Below are 24,482 nucleotides of genomic sequence, written 5' to 3'. Positions count from 1 at the left end.
ACTCGATGGGACACATGGTGGGACACATGGCCTAACTCTGCTCCTGTGTCATGGTAACTTCCTCCCACCTACCATCAGATTTCTGAATGGACAATGAATCAAACCATGGATACTATTTTGCTCTCTTTTTGCACTACCTACTTTAACTTTTTTGTAATATACTGTAGTTCCCTTATTGCAATTAATAATAATTTTTATGTCCTGCACTGTCTTCTGACCTATGTCAGAGATATTAAGCCCGATTCAGATTCTGCTAAGAAAGGGTTAACTTAAGAAAGTAGCTCTGTCTTGGCAAAGTTCACAGCAAGCACAGCCCTTCCCCCACAGTACAACTTAGCGTAGAGTTGAAATGATCTCTGTTCTTTCTCAGAGAAACATCCTCGCGTCCAAAACTGCAACAGGCAACTTGAGCAGGGCGGGGCCCACGTTGCCGCAGGGTGCCAGAGGGCTCGATCAAAAACAGGCAACCCACAGTCCCTCAGCTTTGTGTGTGTGCCTGACCGAATCGCAGCAGCTTCCTCAAACAAAGCACTTTCCCAACATTTATTGCAACACACACAAAATGCTGGAGGCACTCAACAGGTCAGACAGAATCTATGGATTGGAATAAACAGTCAATGTTTCAGGCTGAGGCACTTCATCAGGACGGGAAAGGAAGCAGGAGGATGACAGAATAAATAAGGAAATGGAGGAAGGGGATGAAGAAAGAAGCTGGCAGGTGATAGGTGATGCCCGGTGAGGGGAGAGGTGAGTGGGTGGGGGATGAATTAAGATGGCAGGTGAAGCCAGGGGAGGGGGAGGTGAGTGGGTGGGGGAACGGGGGGGGGGGGGGATGAGGTAAGAAGGTGGCAGGTGAAGCCAGGGGAGGGGGAGATGAGTGAAGTAAGAAGCAAGAAGGTGATAGTTGGAGAAGATAAGGTCTGAAGTATGATTCTGATAGGGGCGTGGACCCTAACCCTGGGTGAGGTGTTCATGATTTGCTGCTCCTGTCATTTGTTCTCATATTTCCACTCACTGAAACCTCTCTTTTGACTGTACAAGCCCAGTAGCTATTTGACGGAGCAATTCCTTCACAATCTATACAATCTGATTTGTGGTGTCAAGGTTGGCATAGCTACGGTGGGGGGGGTGGGGGAAGGTCGTGGTGATAAGCTCCCACTACCCATTAAATGCTCCCATTGGCACACATCTCATATAGTCTCTGGCAACCAAGGCCAGCACCTGGCTTTCACGTGTAGCTTAGCTACTAAACCCAGCAGAACTGTTTCTACTGACAGGAGAAGGGGCGGGGCTCGTCAGCTGTGGTCAGCAGCTCATCTAGAAGGAAAACTCTGATCTCAAACCTCCACTGCCTTGCAGCTGTACCCACTCATGGGGAAGGTTTCAGGAATAAACCCCAGGGAGCTGGAGTCTCTAAGACAGTCCTACGTCGAGTTCAGTGCTGACTGGCAACTCCTGCGTCGCTGGTACCAAACTCTCGGTCTCTGCCGTTCCTTTGGATTCATCAGCTGCGTGGAGGGGGGGGGGGTGGGGGGGGGAGCCTGCTACAGGGGCAACAGCTTGCTCTCCATATCCTACTGCCCTGGCTTGAGTATCACGTAGACAGCTGGGACGTGACATCCATGGTCGACCCCGACCAGAGGGCCCAGCTAGCGTTGTCCCGCTGAGTATTGAGGACCTGCCGTATTAGCCCCCCAAAACATCCCCATGTGTGCTGATTATTAATGCAAATAAAACATTTCACTGTGCGTTTCGATAAGTAAATCTGAATAGGAAAGTATTTGTGACACTTTCACTTCAAAGCACTTAGCCAAAACATAGGCCCTCCTCCTCCCGGGCAGCCTATAGGCGCTTTGAAAAATATCCTGCCCATGATCCCCGTGGACTGCTGAAAATCTTTCTAAGAAAGCAGTTGTTGGCTGGAACATGACGACCTTGAACTAGAACGGTACCAAAACAGAACTCTACAACAGCATGCGAGCCAGCGAGGGTTCACAAGTTCAGTGACCCCCCCCCCCCCCCCCCCACCGTCCAGGATTAATCCTTCCAAAACATTGTAGCCATGAGATTTAACCTACAGTCATAGAGTGCTACAGCACAGAAACAGGCCATTTGGCCCATCTAGTCCATGCTGATGTTATTCTGCCTAGTCCCACTGACCTGCGCCATTGCTCTCCACACCCCTCCCATCTATGAACTTACCCAAACTTCTCTCAAATGTTGCTATCAAACCCAAATCCAGTAATCTGAATCTGAGAAGCTTTTCACTCTTCAATCCAAAAGACTGAGATTGGTGACAGCTGAGATCATCCTAAAACAAGTGGGTCTCTGCAACACGATCAAGTTATCTGCAGTCTACGGCAGAATTTCAGGTTTTTAATAGCTCCAGATTTCACAGCGATGAGGCAAGTGCAGGTGCCGTGTGCAATTCAGAGAACAGTTCTAATTAAACCCCCTGCTTACCGGCGTCAGAAGTTCAGGGGTCGAAATGGGGGAACAGTCTCCATTCAGTTTTATCCCACTTCCCAGGTCAAAGTCACAGATCTTTACAGGAGAGAGCTGAAAGGCAAGAGATGAAAAAGACATTAATTGGTTGCAAGCTGATTAACAAATTTCAGCTGGGTTCATGATACTGGTCTTTAAATTATTACCACACCTCACCAAGCAGACATGTAATAGACATGTATTATTATATGTAATACGTATGCAAGTGGCTGCCTAAGACTTTTGCACAGTACTGTATTTGTTAACGTGGAGCAGAGTGTAAATTTGTAAATCTGGTGGGAGCTAAGGGTATTGGAATGGTGATGGAGGAGTGCCACAGGAGGGATGTGGGACAGGTGGCACAGTACTGTACTATGCCAGGGGCATGGGAGGGGGTAGTGGCAGGGTGCAGACACACACCCAGCCCTAAGACACCAGGCAAGGTCACTTGATTCCAAACAATTGATTTATTGATCATTAAAGAATGTCTCTCCGGTGCTTCCCACTCCCTCCCCTCTCCCTTCCCCTTTTCCCCAAACATGATTCCCCTCTCCCTGCCCCCTTCCCACTCTCAGTCCACAATAGAGACCCGTATCAGAAACAGGTTTATCATCACTCACATAAGGCATGAAATTTGTCATTTTTGTGGCAGCAGTACAGTGTAATACATACAATTACTACAGTACTCGGCACCCAGCATTCAAGATGCTCTTTGATAGGCATGTGGCTGATAGAAAAATGGAAAGCTATGTGGGAGAGGGGGTTTAGATTGATCTCAAAGTAGTTAAAAGGCCAGCACAATATAAGGGAGTGTGGGGCCTGTACTATCCCATGTCCTAATCTCAACATGTCAGCATATGAACGCCACCTTGACTTTGTTTCAGAAACCTAATAAGAAAGTTCTACATCAGGGGTTCTCAACCCAGGGTCCACGGATCGTTTGGTTAATGGTATAAAACAGGTTGGGATCCCCTGTCCCAGATGTACTTCCCCCACGGCGCTGACTGACTGTGTGTATTTCTTATTTAGTCTCAAATGTCCAAAAATGCAATTCGTCAATTTGTTTTACAAAAACATGTTATTCCTCCTCACCAGCCCACAGGACCAATTCAGCTCAGGGGAAGTGCCAACATCATGTAAGTTTTAATATAGGTAGTCCCGGCTGTGGCCTAAGGAGACTCACGATGAGGAAGACTGGGAACCCCTCATCTAGCATGTCACCCATTAAACCCTCATTCCTACTTAGTGAATGCTTGCTTTTGGTTTCCAGATAGCTAGGCTCTTACACTGGCTAATTCGGAAAACTGGAATCACTAACAAATTCTTCCCCAATGAAAAAGTGCATTCATTTGCTTTTAATGAGTATTCCTTCCATTCAGGGTAGTAAAAACTGTCCAGAGGATTACCGGGTCCTACCAGCCATGAGACAATCACTTTGACCCACTACCATCAGAAGGAGATAGAGAAGCATCAGGACGGGAACTTCCAACCGGGTAACAGCTTCTTTCCTCAGGCTGTGACTGATGAAAGCTCTGCCACCAGCAAGATCCCATCACTAGGACACCGAGCTGTGCGCCTGTGCTACACACTACACGTATTTTGGATTATATTTCATTATCTTATTTATGGTAATATTTTGTTTTATGTAGTGTGTGATACATTTTTTGTGGATGCACCGTGGTCCAGAGGAACATTGTTTCATTTGATTATCTATATGTACAGTCAGATAATGAGAACCTTGAACTTCATACAGATTCCAAAGGCACACACCTGCTCTGGGTTTTCACACAAGATGTTCTCTGGCTTCAAGTCACGGTGGGCCATGCCTGATAAACAAGAGAACTCTCGTTAGTGGAGTTAGATCAGAGATCAGCCCTTGGTATAAAGTTCTCCTTCATACCCAAATCATCTCTTCTAAACGGCATAGGGAGGGGGCTACCGGGTAACAAATGGCTCAAACTCGGAAAATTTATGGTTTACTTCAAGCTAATATTGACATTACTTTGAAAGTAGTCGACACATTACAGATGTGCGTGGCAGGGTAGCATAACGGTTAGCACAACACATTACAGTACCAGCAACCAGGGTTCAATACCTGACACTGCCTGTAGGGAGTTTGTACGTTCTCCCCACGACTGTGTGGGTTTCCTCCGGGTGCTCCAGTTTCCTCCCACAGTCCGAAGACGTACCGGTTGGTAGATTAATTGGTCCTCGTAAACTGTCCTGTGATTGGGTTGGGGTTAAATCGGGAGAATGCCGGGTGGTGTGGCTTGAAGGGCCAACACTGCACCATATCTCAACAAATAAACAAATAAATACCTTGGGCTAACACGGAGGTTGTTGGATCCAAGATGGGGGATACCAAGGAGTCTGCCAAATGATACTGGTTACACAAGGATGCAAGTATTTATTACTTTATTCAGATACAACACAGTGACAGTCCCTCTGGGTCCAAGGCCCTGTCTCCCAATTACACCCAACTTATTAACCCTTACATTTCTGGAACGTGAGGGAACCGCATTACCGGGAGGAAACTCCCACAGTCACAGGGAGAACATACAGACTCCTTACAGGCAATGGCAATATTGAAACCCGAGTCGCTGATGCTGTAAGAGCATAATGCTAACCACTACACTACCATGCCGCACGTTGGGTGAGATTGGACCGAGTTGGTTAATGGTTCGACGACCATCGTGGATCCTGCCAGCCCAGGGAGAAGCCGAGAAGGACACGGCATTGGTGGAGACAGTTAGATAACAGAGTAAAGCTTTCCCCACACTTCCAGTTCCCAATGGAGATGTACATTTTCAGTTATTTCCTTCTTACTGAAGTTGTCATTACGTATTGACACAGTTTTCGTAACTACACTCAGTGACCACTTCATTACATACAGGGGTGGAATCCTGTGTGGCCTTCTGCTGCTGTGGCTCATCCAGTCCAACCTTTGACGTGTTACGTCTTCAGAGATGCTCTTCTGCACATCACTGTTGTAACATGGGGTTATTTGAGTTACTGTCACCTTCCTGTCAGCTTGAACTAGTCTGGCCATTCTTCCATGACCTCTCTCAGCAGTTTCACCCACAAAACTACTGCTCACTGGATGTTTTATCTAGTGACTGTTGTGTGCGAAAATCGCATGAGATTGGCAGTTTCTGAGATACTCAAATCACCCTGTCTGGCACCAATGGCACCAGTCAAAGTCACACTTAAATAACACTTCTTCCCTAATCTGATGTTGGGGTTGAACAGCAACTGAACCTCTTGACCATGTCTCCATGCTGTTATGTATTGAGTTGCTGCCACATGATTGGTCAATCAGATATCTGCATTAACGAGGAGTACGGGTTACCTAATAAAGTGGCCACCGAGTGTATATGAAACAAAGTTAAAAAAAAAGTGGTCATCTAGTGCTCACTACCTGATAAACAGTATTGTCACCTTGTCTACTCTCCCGTTCTGTATTAACTGCATTTGTTACCATGTCCGGATACTCCTCACAATAAGTCAATTACCTTTGTTGTGGAGGAAGTCCAATGCACTTGCTATCTCATGGACAACAATACTGGCTTCCCGTTCGTTGAAGTGCTTTCGTCTGTGTATGTGCGTTAAGATAGACCCTGGAGAGAGGGGGAAAAAAAGCAATTGTTGCAGTCACAGATGAAATGTAACATCCAAAATGTGCTCAGTGACAGGGGCATCTTTCCACCTGAACTGCAGGTAACTGGGCAATCTGAGGTAAATATCAGGAAAAGCTGGGAACACTCAGCACGCTAGTCAGCATCTGTGGAAAGAGGCTGAAGAAGTCTTGGAGCTGGCCCATGCTGATGATCTGCAGCTATGTGATACAGAAAGGGGAGGGGGCCACTCGGGGGAGGTGGGGGTTGGAAATCTCCTGGTCAGCTTGCTCCTTAGTCATTCACAGATCCAGGCAGTGGGCAATCGAGGGCTCTGCCTGAGCCAATTGCCCACCCTTCTTCAGGGGTCTCCCTGGAGAGGTGGTATACACCAAGGACAGAATGGCTGTTTTCCAAGAACTGGGGGGGGGGGGGGGGCTCCTTAGGGGCTCAAATGTGTCGTAGACAGTAGCAATCCTATTTTAATTTGAAACTGTAAATAGCTTTTGAACCCCTAATTATTGCATAATGAATAAACTTCTGCAAAATGTCTCAGACCGGAAACGTCAACTCTAGGTGGCAAAGTAGCGTCATGCTTAGCACAGCGCTTTACAGTGCCGATGACCGGGGTTCAACTCCTGCCGCTGTCTGTAAGGAATCTCAACATTCACCCCATAACTCCTGGGTTTCCTCGGAGTGCTCCAGTTTCCTCACACATTCCAAAGACATGTAGGTTAGGGTTAGTCAGTAGTGGACATGCTATGTTGTGCTCGGAGCACACTGACCCTCGTGGGCTGTGTTCACTCTGCTTTGATGTACCTGTGACAAATAAAGCTGATCTTTAAACTTTATTTCTGCAGATGCTCCCTGACCTGCTGAGTGTTTCCAGTTTCTTCTCTTTCATTTCAAATTTACGGTATGTTTTAATTTTTTAAAAAAAAACACTGTTCCCTCTAAGCTGTGCCGTCACGCAGTAACTGAAATGTTCCCACGCACGTAGCCTTTATTGCTACGCAGCTGGGATTTTCTTTTATACAATACTATTATAAAGTGCCGCACAGTTTTCAGGCCACATAAAAACTTCCTGCTCAGAGCAGCAGTTCTGCGCAGCTGTTAAAAAAAAATTAGAGGGAACATTGATTACTATCAAAGTTCAATAAGCATCATACCAACTGGTAAAGATTCTAATCGGAGCTACAACTTTCCAAAGAGATAAGGTAAATACCTATCAAATACTTGGTAACATCCAAACATCTCTCTAAACGTGATCCATTCATCTTCACCGGTAGGCATTCTCTATTTGATTTGAACTAAAATAACAGAGGCCAAATGTAAAGTGGCTCCAACCAAGGCCATAAGGCTTACAGAAAGCTAATCAGGATATTTTCATTATCTCTTCCTGACTGACTAGAGATTTCCTCACAGAGTGGGAGAACGTGCTGAGGGACACACTGAAGCTTGGTGCTGCCAATGTGAAGGCTCACCGGGGCAGGTCCACAGCCTGGTGCCTTCCACTGCTGTACGCAGAGGGGCTGAGCCCCTCTGACATCTGAAGTTTGTAGCACCCAGTGGGGTACGTGAGTGGTAATGGACCTATGGTTTAAAAAAAATACTACTGAATGTAAAGATGATTAATGCAAACAGATTGCAATATTTTTTCTTCTATGTGTATATTTTATGAATAAAATTTACTTTTGAAATTTAAAAAATCTGCAGCAACTTATTCTACATATATACACATTTTATAATATATACACACATACACACACACACACACAAATATATATATATGTTTATGAACAAAATTTACTTTTGAAATAAAAAAAATCTACAGGAATAGACAACGCAAATAATGTTTGCAAATTCAAGATTACATGGATGAAAGATTAATGTAGCAAGTGACGTGTGGCATTTTGGAGTGAGGAAGGCTGATGGGTGACAAGAGCTCCATAAATTAGAAGCAGAGCAAGAATACACAGTAATAAGCATTTCTCCATGGAAGAAGTGCCAGTAACCAGCGGGGGAAAGTTTGAGTAAGAAGTTTGGTGGGGATACGAGGGAAAGCCTCTCAGCCAGGGGGTGGCTGGAAATGGAACACACTGATGGGGTGCTGGAGGCAGAGACTCCCACACCCAGGGGTGCACCTGAATCACCAAGACATCTAAGGCTATGGGCCAAGGGCTGATGGATGGGTATTTGCTGGCCAGAACAGAGTGGTTGAAGGGTCTTGTTACCCTGCTGTATTGACTCAAAGGGAGCCTTTGAGAATCCATAGCAACATTCACAAAATGGCAGGGGAACTCAGTAGGTCAGGCAACATCCACGGAAAGGAATAAACAGTCGATGTTTCGGGCCGATACCCTTTATCAGGACTGGGGGGGGGGGGGGGGGGGGAGAGGAGAAGATGCCAAAATAGGAAGGTGAGGGGCGGGGAAGGGGGACAAGTTAGGTGATAGATGAAGTCAGGTGGGCGCAAGAGGGGGATGAAGTAAGAAACTGGGAGGTGATGTGGAAAAGGTAATGGACTGAAGAAGGAATTTGATAGGAGAGAAGAGTGGACCGTGGGAGAAAGGAAATTCATAGTTAGACGTCCTTCAAACTCTGCACTAACGAAAAACACTCAGTAATTAGTTAAGATTCATACCTCCTTCCATTTTTTCAAAAACTAAGTAGAACTTGTCCTCATCTTCAAAGAATTCAATAAGTTCAAGAATGTTCCTGAGGTAAAGGATTAAAAAAAAGTTCTAAAAAGCGAAACATCACAATTCAGTCTACAACATCTAATGTGCCAAGCTCTATTCAAACATTTGACATCACCCTGGGTTGAAATTTTTTTTTATACAATGAAAAACTGCTGGCTTGTTAAATAAAAGATGCCACTGAATGGGGGAAAATATTCCAACAAGATTAGAGTGCAGTGCAGCAGAAATAATCGTGCTGCTGCCACATTCAAGCTTTGTTAAAACAAAGTTATTTCCTTGTCTTACATCAGGATTATCTATTTATGGCAATCACCTGTTGAACTAAAATTGATCCTGTCAGCAAACACCAACATCGGGAGCATTAACAGGCTCTTGCTTCTTTTAGGATTAACTGAGAGCCAACCAGTACCTGTGTCCCTGACACTGATAGAGCATCTCCACCTCACGGAACACCCGACTGCGACTGTGGCCCGGTCGTTTTTCAATAATCTGTAACAAGATTAAAAAGATCAGCTTTATTTTTATCACGCCTACATAGGAACAGTGAGATGTGCCGTTTGTGTCAACGAGCGACAGTCTGAGGACACGCTGAGGGTTGCCACGCTTCTGGCACCAACATAGCAAGCCCACAACTTCCTAGCCCTGGCCCATATGTGGGAGGAGAATGGAGCACCCACAGGAATCCTACAAGGTCACAGGGAGAACGTACAAACTCCCTACAGACAGTTGCAGGAATTGAACTCCAATCAGCTCTGCTGTAAGACATTATACTAACCATGCCAACTCACATAATAAAAATAAAACTCTTTGCTATCTGCAGGCACAACATCCTATCAAACCTAATGATTGGATGACCACAACCCTTCTACTTTTGCAATTAAGTTAACAGTTTCATCTATGGCGGGAAAGAAGCAGTCAACATTTCTGGACGAGACCCTTCTTCAGGACTGGAAAAGAAGTGGGGAGAAGCCAGAACTTTCCTTTCTCCCAGGATCCACTCTCCTTTCCCGTCAATTCCTTCTTCAGTCTGTTACATTATCCACCTGTCACCTCCCAGCTTCTTTGTTCATAGTTCCCCCCCCCCCCCCACCCAACCCCCTTCCCCTCTCCTTGTCTCACCAATCACCTGCTAGCTTGTACTCCTCCCTCTACCCTCCCACTTTTTCATTCTGGCTTCTGCCGCCTTCCTTTCCAGTCCTGATGAAGGGTCTTGGGCTGAAACATCGACTGTTTATTCTCTTCCACAGATCCCGCCCAACCAGTTGAGTTCCTCCAGCATTTTGCGTACTTTTAGATGTCTGTGCATACTTGACTAACTGTTGTTCAGTTTACTCTGCAGTCGTCAGCAATTCTGCTTTACAAACATTTCCCATCTGCACTATTGAACTGACCACAGGTAATCAACGGAGTTAAATCTGTAAACTAAGGCAGAATTTGTTAAACAGTGGCATCACTTTGCAAAAATGGTATTTTTCTTACTGAATCAATTAGGCACAACCCAAAGGAAACTCTTTGCCAGTTATTTGTGAATAGAACACTTTCCATTCACTTTATGGAATAGTGCATACACTCAAGTGTAATAAACTAGCATCTGCAGCCCGTCTCCGACACATGCATTTTACACTGGTTCCTTCTGGTAGCAACTACTGCGCCTTAAAGGGTCTGTCATTGTCAGTTCAACTTCCGATTTATTTACCACACGTACATGGTAACAGTTCAATGAAATGTATCATTTGCGTTAGACCCAAAATGCCTAAGGGTTTGCTGGGGGCCGCCCACAACGGTCGCCACACATTCCACGCCAACAAAGCACGGCCACAGTTCATCGGCAGTTTTGCTGATTTCAAAGTTCAAATAAATTTATTATCCAACTGCGTATATGTCACTATTTACAACCCTGAGGTTTGTTTTCTTGTGAGCATTTAAAGAAACGTAGAAACACTACAGCACAATACAGGCCATTCGGCCCACAATACTGTGCAAAAGAGTAAATACAAAGAAGCACAATAGAATCAATGAAAAAACGCACACAAAATGGTCTTAACAACTAAAGCACAAAAGGCATACTGTGCAAATACAGAAAAAAAGAGACAGACAGAACAAATATAGAAAAAAATACTGAGTACGTGTTGTAGAGTCCTTGAACTAGAGGGGATAACTTCAAATTCACTTGCCACATCACTGAAATGTTCCCACAACCCATGGACTCACTTTCAAGAACTCTATCTTACGTTCTCGATATTCGTTACTTATTTATTATTTCTTTTTTATATTTGCACAGTTTATTGTCTTTTGTAAGCTGGCTGAACGCCCAAGTTGCCGCGGTCTTTCATTGATTCTACTGTGGTTATTATTTTGTTCTGGATGTATGGAGAATGCCCGCAAGAAAATGAATCTCGGGGTTGTATACGTAGCTTGATAATAAATTTACTGAGAACTGTGAAAGCGAGCCCATAGGTACCGTAGTTTAGTGCTGGGGTGAGAAGTAATCCATGTTGGTTCAGGAGCCCGAGTTTGAGCAAGGGTTAAAAGTCTTCAGAAAAAAAATATTGCTGATAGGAACCACTCTCAAGGCAAACACACTTTTACACTTTGTACTGAGGTATATCGCACACAGAACCACCCTGAACAGCTTATCACACAACAGAAGAACACTTGGTCGGAAGATTTTTTTTAATAAGAGTTTAAACAAAAACATTTGGTGAAGTTGGAAATGAAAAGGAGAAAAAGAACATGCGTTTTCCACCAATGCAATGTACGCCATTCGCACACCGTCTGAATTCAGTCAGCTTCCTCTAGCACAAAGGAAATGTTTTAAAGCTGTCTTTTTTTTTCTCCAAATCCTCTCCCAATTCAGAAGATTTGGTAGATTCTTTAGCTCAGCAATGTGATTCAGATGGAAAGCTCTTTAGAGATCACTGCGGGCACAAATTAAAAACAGCTGCTCCAAGCAGAAAAAGTTTGCAAACAGCAGCTGCATGGCTGCAGTCTCAGTATCTCCGCTCGCTCTTCCCCTCCCCCAGTGACACCAACCAACACTGCTGTTGCTTTGGCTCGCAGCCCTGAACACGGTGTCCTGACTGGCAGGCGCTCACGAGGCAGTCCACAGACAACAGCCGCACCCTCTTCACTCACCAATAACATGACAACCGGGTCACACCCTGGCCTGCTGCACCGCTCACTTCGGGAGGATCAATACACCAGGACTACTCCCTAGCAGAGAGGCAGGAGCTCTAAAGAGGGTCCGAGGACAAATACTCCGCCCCCCCCCCCCGCCCCACACAGTGGGTAGCTGAATCTAGGTGACTGCCCGAGAGGGAGAAGGCAAATGCCCTTAACGTTTTAGTGTCTGATGGTGCGGTTATGCTATTACAGCTCAGGGAGTAAGAGTTCAACTCCAGCAGCCCCTGTAAGGAGGTTTGTACTTGTGAGCTCGGGTTTTCTATGGATTACTCCAATCCAAAGTCGTACGAGTTAGGAGGTTAATAGGCCGCTGTAAACTGTCCTGTGATTAAGCTAGGGTTACCTGGAGTGGTGTGGCTTGGTGGGCCACAAGGGCCTACGCTGTGGGTTATCTCCAAACAAACATAAATATGGCAGATGCGCACTAGCCCAACGAGCCCACACTGCCTAATTACACCCATGGCCAATTAACCTACTAACCCGGACGTCTTGGGAATGTGGGAGGAAACCAGAGCACCCAGAGGAAACCCACATGGTCACAATGTACAAACTCCTGACAGACCGTGGCGGGAATCGAACTCCGATTGCTGGCACTATAAAGTGTAAACCTATACACTACCGTGCTGCCTATCTCCTCTTTCCACCAGCCCCCCCCCCCACCCCCGCAGAGGTGTCTAACACTAGAAGGCAAAGGTAAGGGGCAAGAGGGTTAGAGGATCCAAGGGAGACATTTTTCCCCGGATTGCCCAAGGTGGTAAAGGCAAATGCCCTCAGAACGTTTAATTGTCTAGGCAAGGCAGAGAAGGCCATGAGGCAAGTGTAGCTAATGGGATTAAGTGCTCATTTAAGTCATAGAACACTGCAGCACAGAAACAGGCCCTTTGGCCCATCTAGTCCAAACTGTTATTCTGCCTACTCCCATTGACCTGCAGCAGGACCACAGCCCTCCATACCTCTCCATCCATGTACCAATTCAAACTTCGCTTAAACGTTGAAACTGAACCCAAATCTACCACTTCCACTGGCAGCTCGCTCTACATTCTCACCGCCCTGAGTGAAGATTCTACCCCCCAAGTTCTCCTTAGATACTCTTAACCCATGACCTCCCACTCTAGTCTGACCCAACACCACTGGAAAAAACGTTGCTTGCATTTACCCTACCTATACACCTCCATTTTGTAAACTTGCATCAAATCTGGGAGCGCAGGAGATTGGGGGGAGGGAGATTTCACAGAGGTACACAAAAATAGGTTCTTAGTTGTTTTTAAAATCTTCAACAAGGTAGACAAACGTTCAGGGCTTCCACAAGCTGCAAGCAGAAGAAATGCTGGAAACACTGAGCAGGTCAGGCAACATCTATGGGAAGAAATCCCCAGTGTTATCCATTTCTCATCATGGATGCTGCCCGACCCACTGAAGGGTTAACAGAATTTGGAACTGGTGTATTATTGTCACAGGTACTGAGATACAGTGAAAAACTTGTCATGCATACTGTTCATACAGATGAAATCATTACAGAGTGCATTAAGGTGGAACAATAACAATGCAGAATCAAATGTAACAGCTAAAAGAAAGTTCTTCTTTGACTTAAGCCCATCACCTCTACTGGGGTGTAGACTGCTGCCAGAGTACTCTGTCCTGGGCCAGCCCATCAAAGATCCTTCCTCTCCTGAGGATGAGGTCTTTGGGGCTTCTATTGCCATTTCTGTAGCTCTGGATTTTTACAGGATGGGATTACTAGTCCCATGCCAAACCCTCCTCCATTCTCAGCGGGGCAGAGTTACAGAGAAAGTGCAGTACAAGTAAACAGCACGGCGTACGATCATAACGAGATAGACGGTACAAGCAGGATTCTGTTCTTACAGCTTCCATACTCATCCTCTAGAAATCCTACAGACACTTCACTTGCACTGCCCTTGTTCTACCTCAAAGTAATGAATTTTGATTTTCATTGAAAACAAGCCACCGTTTGCTTGCAGTTTGCAGAATGTCTGCCTAAGGCCTCAAAAACCATTTAGGAAAATCTGCCCAGGGGATCACTGGGGTCTCGCTCCCTCCCATTCATGATCTTTACCGGGAGCATTGTAGAGGAAAGGCACGAAGTATTGTTGAGGATCCCTCCCACCCACCTCACAGTCTCAGACTCCCTACCATCAGGAAGGAGGTAGGGAAACATCAGGACTAGGACTGCCAGACTAGGTACAGCTTCTTCCCTCAGGCTGTGAGCCTAACCACCGAGGTCTCGTCACTAGAACAGTGAGCTGTTTAACTGCCCTGGCGCAACATGCACTTTGCGTTATATCTTATTAACTTATTTATGGTAATATTTTGTTTTACGTGCTGCGTGTGATATATGTACTGTGGGTGCACTGTGGTCCGGAGGAACGTTGTTTCATTTGGTTGTGTACATGTAGTCAGATGACAATAAACTTGAACTTGAGGTCGCCTGCATTTTAAATACCCCTTTCCTGCCACATTACACAGCCACCATATTTATTCAGGTCACCTTAGTAACTCGAAATCATTTCTGGCCTCTTTCTGCTAATGATACCAAAATTCATGTTGTCATTTCAAAACAATGTAAAACTCCTTCTGACCTTCTTATGTTGTCTCCTATATTATAGAAGAAAGTCTATCTTGTCCCATTGCAATCACACTGGTCTTAACTGGTTTAAACAATCACAGAGTAACTTTATTCACCATATACATTTATATTTATTAGTGATTTGCTGTGTGTGTTGGCTTGACATGCAACAAAAACATTCAACAATTATAAGGAATTATATATAAAGTTAGAGGTTAAAGTTTGGAAATTGAATAAGATGTGCAAATACTAGCATGTATCATTTCACAAATGAGAATTATGGGTTAACGCTGAGATTTTTAGCTTGTCTTGTCAAAGTTTATCCTCCTCCACCAAGGCCACTGCCAAGTATGGTCAGGAAACTAAACTGAAACTCAAGTTTAAAAAAAAATTGCACTCTGGGCTGGGATTCAAAATCAATCTCCAAACCGTTAGATTATTGTCTCCAGCACCAACATGCACAAGTGTACAACCACCGCGACAGACTAGACTGTCGAAAGGCCTCCATTCCTCCAAGGAGGCCCTTGCTCACCCTTCCATTAGCCAGTTCCACTGTCTCTCAACGCCTGGATTTCTTATCCCCTCTCCACAGATGAAATTGCAGCTCCAGCTGTAGATTTAATAGTTACTCAGCCTGCATTTATACAAGAATACCATCTCCCATCCCCTCAGGTTGAAGCCTGTTTCAGCTGTCAATTTGCCTTTAGAACTCTCTAGGTAATAAGCAAGCCAGCATTTCATTAGTTTGAGGAAATCCAGTATGTCACCAAAGAGTGGCAAATTCCTACAGAGGTACTGCAGGGAGCATTCTAACCGGTTGCATCACCATCTGGTGGGCAGATGCCACTGCACAGGATCAGAAAAAGCTGCAGAGGGTTGCAAACTCAGCCAGCTCCATCATGGGCACTGGTATCCCTCGCATCTAGGACATCTTCAAGAAAGCAGGATCCATCACGAAAGACCCCACCATCCAGGGGGTGCCCTCCTCACAATATTTACCACCCGGGAGGAGGTAACGTTTCAGTAACAACTTCTTCCTCTCCACCATCAGATTTCTGAATGGACCAAAATCCGCATAACACCACCTCACTATTTTGCTCTCCCTTTGCACTACTTTTTAATATAGTCTTATTGTAATTTGTAGTGTACTTTATGTATTCCTTCCACAAAACAAGTTTACCGACATGTCAGTGATAATAAACTTGTTTCTGAGTTTTGACATTTGTACAGCATGTTATTTGCATATTAATTTGTAGCTACCACAATCTCCCACATCCCTTTCTTATTCATAGTTTGGAAGGCAGTTACAAAGCTCTGTGCTCCTTATTATGAGATTTCTACCAATTCCACCTCCTGCAGAGTCAAAAGTTAGAAACTTCCCACCCTACCCTCCCAGCGGGCAGAAGATACCAAAACCCTGAAAGCACACACAACCAGGCTCAAAGAACAGCTTCTATCCCCTGTTGTAAGACTACTGAATGTTCCTTTGTTCAATAAGATGAAAGGCTTCTTCTGCAGCATCATCAGATTTCTGAATGCACAATGAACACTAGCACACTTTTTATTAAAAAAACTCTTTTTGCATTTTTTTCTATATACATTATTGTGCAAAAGTCTTAAGCACCTTAGATTGAAAAATTACAGTAAATTTATTATCAGAGTATGTATGTTAACGTATACTACCTGACATTCATTTTATAGGCAAGAAAACAGAATTTATTAAACAACACTGAACAATACAGCACTGGAACAAGCCCTTCAGCCCACAATACTGTACTACACTAAATAATCAAATGGCATCTAAACTAATCCCTTTTGTCTACACGATTCCCATATCCTTCCATTTTCCTATGTACCTATCTAAATGTCTTTTAAAAAGTCCCTGATGTTTCTACCTCTACCACCACCTCAGGCAGAGCATTCCAGACACCCACCACTCTGTAAAAAAAAATACTTGCCCCTCACTTTTTTTTTTTACAAAATCCTAAACATAAGCAAAGACCAACAACCAAGTGCAAAAAAAGACAACTGATCCCATGACTCATTCTCAAGGACTCTTGTTCTCAATATTATTTATTAGCACGGTTTCAGAGTTGTGGTGCGTGATGTTAGCCTTCCACCAGCCACAACACTGAAATAGCTATAGAAGGTTGTTAAGCAAGAGACGACGGATGCTGAGGTCTAGAGTCAAAACCAAACAGCGGGATGAACTCAGTGGGTCAGGCAGCGTCCGTGGAGGCAGGAGGGTGATTGGGATATCAGGCTGCAACCTGAGATCAATATCAACTCATTTTGAATGTGACCTAGGCTTGACGATATTTTCCAGTTGCCTCTTGTGCGCATCAAATTGATCTTTGGACACTTCTACTAGGTGTAGAACATAGAACATAGAGTTCAGCACAGGAACAGGCCCTTCTGCCCACAATGGCTGTGTGATCCATATCCTACCATTGGACACAAGGACAGCATACCAGCGCCAAAACCAGTCTCAGTCTTATTAACTAGTTGGCAAGGGAAAGGAAAAGGTCTTGGAGTAACATTTCCTAATGCAGCCAACCACTCCCTGCCCCCAAACTAACACATTACTCAGTAGATGCCATCCACACTCAGTGGCCACTTTATTAGGAACCCAGTGTGGTCTTCTGCTGAAGGCCCATCCACTTCAAGGTTCAACACATCATGCACTCAGAACTGCTCTTCTGCACACTTCTGTTCTAACACGTGGTTATTTGAGTTGCTGTCACCTTCCTGTCAGCTTGAACGAGTCTGACCATTCTCCTCTGACCTCTCTCATTAATGAGGGTGCTTTTGTCTACAGAACTGCCACTCATTGGTTGCCTTTTTTTGCACCATTCTCTGTAAACTTTAGAGCTGGGGTTCCCAAACTTTTTTATGCCATGGGCCCCTAACAATAACCAAGTGGTCCGTAGACCCCAGGTTGGGAACCTCTACTCTACAGATTGTTGCCTACAAAAATCCCAGGAGATCAGCAGTTTCTGAGATACTCGAACCACCCTGGCTGGCACCAACTATCATTCCATGGTCAAAGTCAATTAAACCACATTTCTTCCCCATTCTGATGTTTGATTTGAAGACCTTGGTCATGGCTGCATGCTTTTATGCATCGAGCTGCTGCCACATTAGATATTTGCATTAACGAGCAGGTGTACCTAACAGAGTGGCCACCGAGCGTACGTTCCGCGCGCGGGACAGGGGTGCAACACTCACCTTCACAGCATACTCTTTATTGGTGATTAGATTTCCACAGGTCTGTACCCTGGCAAAAGACCCCTCCCCCAACATCTCTCCGTTCAGCTTGTAAACATCTGTGGGGAAAAAGACAGAGTCAGCTCAGACACACCCATACAGTCACAGAACAAAGCACCGCGAGCTGCTCCCATCTGCCTGTGCTTGGCCCATTGCCCTCTAAACCTCTACTGTCCATTGCATAAAGGCATCGGTCCTTGGCTGGGAACCTGACCTAGATGGCTTTTAAATGGCACCCATGTGCCCACCTCAAGCACCATTTCTGGCAGCTCATTCCAAACACATAACTACTTCTTCCTGAAAAAGCCATCTCTGAAGTCCCTTTTGAATCCCTCACCTCTGATCTTAAATTGATTCCCTCTTGTTTTTAGTACCCCTCTCTCCCCCCCCCCCCCCCAGTAAAAAGACTATGTTTTCACCCTGTCTCCACCCTCACAATCTTATATACCTTCAACAGGTCACCCCCATTCCAGCGAATACAAGTCCTAGCCTACACAAACCCTCCTCGAATCTCCGGCCCCCAAGTCCAGGTAATAGTTTGGTATATGCTTTCTGCTCTCTTTCTAGTTTAATAACATCCTTCCTGTAACTCATGGCAACCAAAAGGAAGGTCAACCAAACTTTAAATACACAAATAAATAGTTCAAGAAAAAGTAAACATCACTTCTTCCAAAACTCAAACTTGTATGCAGAACTTTCACATATTCAAGGACAGTTACCAGACTTATTCATATAAAAATTTGTCAGACATCACCTACACACTTGTCCCTACAAAACAGAAAACCAAAGGAAAAAGGTTTACAGTTTCTGATGCCTCTTAAATTTCTGCTGAACAACAGCTTCCATCTTCAGTCAGGAGAGCAGTACAGCAGGGAGAGGCCATTTGGCCCCACCAGTCCATTCTGATCACCGTTTGCAGAGCTTGCACCAATTTCCTACCCCTCCATGTACCTTTTCACATGCTTACTCTGTCTGCTGCAACCACATCCTCTGACAGCTCGTTCCATATGCTTAACACCATCGCTGTGAAAAAGTTACCCTCGGGCTGCTTTTAAATCTTTCCCCCAGCACCCTATAAACTTTTGCCCCCTAACTCTGGACACCCCTACCCTGGGGATGAATCAGTTACCATCCAATTATCTATGCCTCTCAAATTTAAACATCTTTGTAACTGGCACGCTGAGTCAGTATTGCCTGGTGAAACCAGCTATTCAGACTGATATTTCTTTGACAGTTAGCTCTCTGGTTACAGCTGGAAGTCTGACCAACTAACATCATTGATGCCTATGGTTTAGGTGTGGGGGTTTAAATCACACCTCACTAACAATCCAGAATTGTTTTCTTTATGTACATTTCTTTGTTTCCTGTCAGTCACCTTATGTACAGACACTCCTGTGCCCAGCGTCACTTTATGGTATATAAAGAATACAAGCCATCTTATATTTATATTTATTGTTTTTTAAAATTGTTATCATGTGACACATCTAGTGTTTTTTGTGTCCAGAGTAACAATTATTTCATTTTACTTTACACTTGTGTACTGGAAATGACATTAATCTTGGAAACTGGAATGCAGTCTACCACAAGTAAATTATTCTACAAGAGAGGGTCTACATTCAAACTTGCCATCCTAATACAGTAATTCATCCTACAAGAGAGGGTCTACATTCAAACTTGCCATCCTAATACAGTAATTCATCCTACAAGAGAGGGTCTACATTCAAACTTGCCATCCTAATACAGTAATTCATCCTACAAGAGAGGGTCTACATTCAAACTTGCCACCCTAATACAGTAATTCATCCTACAAGAGAGGGTCTACCTTCAAACCTGCCACTGTAAGAACTCATTCTACAAGAGAGGGTCTACCTTCAAACCTGCCACTGAAGCTGTCTGTGGCCCGACATCGTTTTTTCTTTTTGTTTCTTTTCTTTGCGTCTGGGATGTCAATGGGTTTACTTGAGGGCATGTCTACGATAAAACAATAACATTTAAATAGCTTTAAATTTCAAATTTGAGCACATACACACAATAATTAAACATTCAATGCAATATATTAAAAAACTGAACTACTGACAACTTACCAGGTCTTCCAGGACAGTCAAAATTAAACACCTTCTCAATATGAGATGGCTCAGTGTCATCACAAAATCCATCAAAGGGAGTCTGACCCTGTCATACAATAGTAACCGTCAGCAAGTTGTTTATAAAAGAGCCCTGAAAAAATTATAAAATTAGCTCTGAATAAAATTCAGAGATACTGCAAAGCAGAACTAGAACGCGGTGTATGTATAAAAACAATCAGTGGAGCTTTTAGCTACATGCTGAAGTCCGCCTACTTGTTTCTTGCATCAGCCGGACCACAAAATGGAGGCGGCTTTAAAGTAAAAAGACCGGAACATTAATTCACACACCGAAAAAGCTCATCTAAACCCAAATAACCAGCAATTACTGTAACAAGGGCGCAGTGAAAAATCGGAAAAAAACATTGTCTGTTCAGTTTCAGTGTCGGCTCTGCTTACATAACACACCTTTGCCACAGTTCGGCCGCCCCAATATTTAATCCAATATTTTAATGCCTCTTTGCAAATAAATAGATTATTCCGCAATTCCCTCCGCCCACCCACCCACTCTGTTGACACTCGAGAGTTTTTACCTTGAAGGAGCGATGGAAACCTTTCAGCTCTGCAATCTTGTTCTGAACCATTTTTTTTCTTCACAGTACCAGTAGCAATTTCCAAAACAAAACACAAAAAAAAAATCCACAGAAGTCTCAGATACGAAGAAGGCAGGAACCCGCTATTGTCTTAGTGTATATGGCCTGAAATGCAAACGAGAAGGCTTACATTTATTAAATTGAGGAGCGCCTCCGTTTCATTAAATCCGCACGAATCTCAAAACAGGGCACTTCAGATTTATCCATACCAAGCTCTTCTTTTTCTCTAAACCATGTCATAAATACAATTCACAATGCCTGCTCTAACTATGCAGCAGCTACATTCAAATATAGTCAGTGGGCACTTTAAATTTGCATTGGGAACCCACAGACAGGAACAGCAGAGAGACTCCTACCTGCACAACACTCCTTCACTAGCCAGCCAGCAGCCTAGTGCTAATCTACGAGCGGCAGCTGTGCGAGCAGCGGATTTATAACCTGCCGTCTGTAAACAGAGCGCAGCGCAGCGCTGCCCTACGTGCCGAGCCTGGGAACAGTCTGCAGCCCGCAGCCCGGCCCGGCCTCGCCAATCACAGCGCTCCCCGCTACGTGCACTTAACTCCTTCCTCACCCCGGCGTTGCTCCGGCTTGCATCAGACCGCCCGGGACACGCACCTCCTCCATTGGCTCCGTGCACTTTCTTAACCTTCGCTGAGCCGGTTTGGGAAGATTGTACAATCTAAGCATAATGACATAATCTTGTGTTTACAATCTCAGTCTGAGTGAGAAACATATTGTAGAATTCTATACCCCCCACACCCCCCCACTGACATAATCAACTCCTTAACGACAAACTGAATTTCAGAGCGCATAACCATGATTCCTGAAGGCTGCGATTGCCGGGATTGGGGGGGGGGGGTAGGGGCAGTAGTGGGGATAAGCTCCCACTACCATTTAAATGCTCCTAATGGCATGATCTCAAATAGCCCCGACAACCTGCCTTTACGTGTGGCTCAGCTACTAAGTCTGGCAGAACCATTTCCAATGACAGGAGAAGGCTCCTTAAAATCAATTGCTTTGGCCAGGTAGGGCTCTTCAGCTGTGATTGGCAGCTCATCTAGGAGAAGGAAAACTCTGATCTCAAACCTCCGCTGCCTTATGGTTATACACACTGTTTGGGGAAGGCTTTGGGAGTAAACCCTGAGGGAAAATCTAGAGCTGGAGTCCCTAAGGCAGTCCTACGTTGAGTTCAACACTGACTGGCAACTCCTGTGATGCCGCTGGTGCAGAGGGACTTGGGAGTGCTTGTGCATGAATCACAAAAGGTTGGTTTGCAGGTGCAGCAGGCTGTCAAGAAGGCAAATGGGTTGTTGGCCTTCGTTGCTAGAGGGATTGAATTTAAGAGCAGGGAGGTTATGCTGCAACTGCACAGGGTACTGGTGAGGCCACATCTGGAGTACTGTGTACAGTTCTGGTCTCCTCACTTGAGGAAGGATGTACTGGCCTTGGAGGTGGTGCAGATGAGGTTCGCCAGGTTGATTCCAGAGATGAGGGGTTAGACTATGATTGAGAGATTGAGACTGGAATTCAGAAGAATGAGAGGATATATAATAGCAACATATAAAATTATGAAGGATAGATAAGATAGAGGCAGGAAAGTTGTTTCCACTGGTAGGTGAGACTAGACCAGTAGTCGGTGATTCTACTCGCCGAATCACCACAAGATTCGGCGAGTAGATTTAGGACAAAGATGAGGAGGGGCTGCTTTTCCCAGAGAATGGTGAATCTGTGGAATTCTCTGCCCAAAGAAGCAGTGGAGGCTACCTCAGTAAATATATTTAAGACAAGGTTGGATAGATTTTTGCATAGTAGGGGAATTAAGATTTATGGCAAAAAGGCAGGTAGGTGGAGATGAGTCCATGGTCAGAACAGCCATGATCTTATTGAATGGCGGAGCAGGCTGGACGGGCCAGATGGCCGACTCCTGCTCCTATTTCTTCTGTGCTGCCTCTACTATGTATCTCACACTCTTTACTTATTTTCCATTTATAGTGATTTTATGCCTTGGATCTATACTGCTGCCACAAAAGAACAAATGAGACAGTGATAATAAACTGATTCTGTTGCTTGCTTCTATTTCAGGTCAAACACCAATGCTTCAGTAAACTGCGAGGGTGCGCAGTCACGTAGTAACTGAAATGCTCCCATGCACTTAGCCTTTGTTGCCGTGCACTGGAGTTTTCTATTATAAGCTCTTAATATAATTTTGAAATTATGTTAATATATTTGTGATATACCCTGTAATATATACTCATGAAAATAATCTGTAAATTTTCTAAATAGTAAACATACCAAGCCTTTACTTTGAAAAATTTTAGCACTTCAATGAATTTACATTGTCAGTGTTTCAATTTACAACACTGTTACAAATTGCAACAATAAACACAGAGTGGAAGTTGTGGCTCATTGTTAATAAACCACTGGCCTGCTGAATGTCAATGCCATCTAGTCAAAACATTTTACTTTTGCCATTGTGCCTGTCAGTTGTTTCGAATGCCTAACGTTGTTTACATGAGTTGTGGTTCGTAGTTGTACAATGTGCATATTACAAAACAAAGCATTTAAAATGAAGCACAGTTGTCAGGCTGTTTCCAGTTATGAGCAAAGGTTGGTCTGTGAAGCTATAGAAAATATCAGAGGGAATGTTGTTGACCATCTTATCTTTATTTGCATAGTATTTACTTACAACACAGGAGGGAAGAGAGCTGAGTGGCTGCAGCCACTGGAGTCTAGAGCAATAAAGGCTGCGTGCAGGAGAATCTCGTTGGACCAGGACACATCAGTGTGGTGGGGGATGGGATAGTTAAAGATTTAAATTGAGACACCACATGTGCCTCTTTGGCCCACTGAGTCCATGTCAGCTTGTAAAACAATCCACTAACTTTCTCTGTAACCTACTCTTCCCCTGTGCCTATGAATTTCCCTTGGAGGAATAGTCTACACTGGCCTAGTAACCTGTGCAATGTGGGGTAAAGTCAGAGGACACACAGAGTAGCACAGGGAACATGCAAACTCCATACAGTGAGCACCAGAAATGAGGTTTGGACACAGTCTGTTGGACAAGCGGAACTAAAATTGGATTTAGAGTTGTTACACCTATTGTGGTACAGTGAAAAACTTTTTTTTGCATGGTTCCGCACAGATCATTTCATCAGTGCATTGAGGTCACACAAGAGAAAACAATAACAGAATGTGGAATAAACTGTTACAGAAAAGGCACAATCCAGGCAGATAGTTAGCATCAAGGCCACATCAAGGTAAACAAGGAGATCAAGAGCTCATTCATTGGTTTGTTATGTGTCATGTCGTATGATGTAGGCAATCGTGGTCCTTCCATCTCCATGATTATTCTTGGCAATTTTTTTCTACAGAAGTATTTGTCATTGCCTTCTTGCCCAAGGGCTCCTGCGCAAATAGAATAGAACCACGATAAACGTCATTGGGCCATCCAAATAGGAAATTAAATTAACTCCCTGGTGGCCAGAATGTTCCGGCAACTTGGGATTGAAATTGAATTTGGGATTGGCAGTTGGATTATTATTGGCAAATGTACGGAGATGCAGTGAGAAGTTTAGTCTGTCATGGGCCCTGCAGGCCTCTGTGGCTTGCCGTAGAGCATCGGGCCTCTAGGTCTCTCGAGCACCTGTATTTACGATTTGCTCCATGAAGGTGATGAACTGAACACCGAGGCTTTGAGCCTATACCGGGGATTTGGAACTAATGACTCAATTTGCTTCAGATTGCTTTTGTTGTTGCTTGCTTCTATTCTCTGCATGATTTGTTTTGATTTTTTTTCTCTTCTTCACTGGGCACTGGGGGTTGGTCTTATTTTTTTAAATTGGGTTCATTCAGGTTCTTTGCTTTGCGACTGTAAGCTAACAAATCTTAAGGTTGTATAATTTATACAATCCTTGATAATAAATGCACTTTGA

General features: G+C 44.4%; 1 protein-coding gene across 2 annotated transcripts in view; it reads right to left on the bottom strand.

Annotated features, from left to right (window-relative positions):
- mknk2b (MAPK interacting serine/threonine kinase 2b) overlaps positions 1-21,057 on the bottom strand; it is a 29,657-nt gene extending 8,600 nt beyond the window's left edge. The window contains exons 1-10 of one of the 2 annotated variants that reach the window (XM_073068150.1): positions 20,907-21,057; positions 20,491-20,655; positions 19,919-20,006; positions 19,704-19,805; positions 17,796-17,893; positions 9,210-9,289; positions 8,743-8,816; positions 5,997-6,101; positions 4,255-4,310; positions 2,464-2,559 (exon numbers count right to left, since the gene is read on the bottom strand). In XM_073068150.1, the coding sequence (XP_072924251.1) occupies positions 2,464-2,559; positions 4,255-4,310; positions 5,997-6,101; positions 8,743-8,816; positions 9,210-9,289; positions 17,796-17,893; positions 19,704-19,805; positions 19,919-20,006; positions 20,491-20,541 (750 nt within the window). In that variant the 5' untranslated portion in view covers positions 20,542-20,655; positions 20,907-21,057. Of the gene's footprint in view, positions 1-2,463; positions 2,560-4,254; positions 4,311-5,996; positions 6,102-8,742; positions 8,817-9,209; positions 9,290-17,795; positions 17,894-19,656; positions 19,675-19,703; positions 19,806-19,918; positions 20,007-20,490; positions 20,656-20,906 lie in introns of those variants that run through there. The other variant, XM_073068151.1, reaches the window with a different exon arrangement.
- Positions 21,058-24,482: the final 3,425 nt, after the last annotated feature.

This window comes from Hemitrygon akajei, chromosome 16 (assembly GCF_048418815.1).
Source record: "Hemitrygon akajei chromosome 16, sHemAka1.3, whole genome shotgun sequence".
Lineage (NCBI taxonomy): Eukaryota > Metazoa > Chordata > Chondrichthyes > Myliobatiformes > Dasyatidae > Hemitrygon > Hemitrygon akajei.
This window is presented reverse-complemented; position numbering and strand designations above follow the sequence as displayed.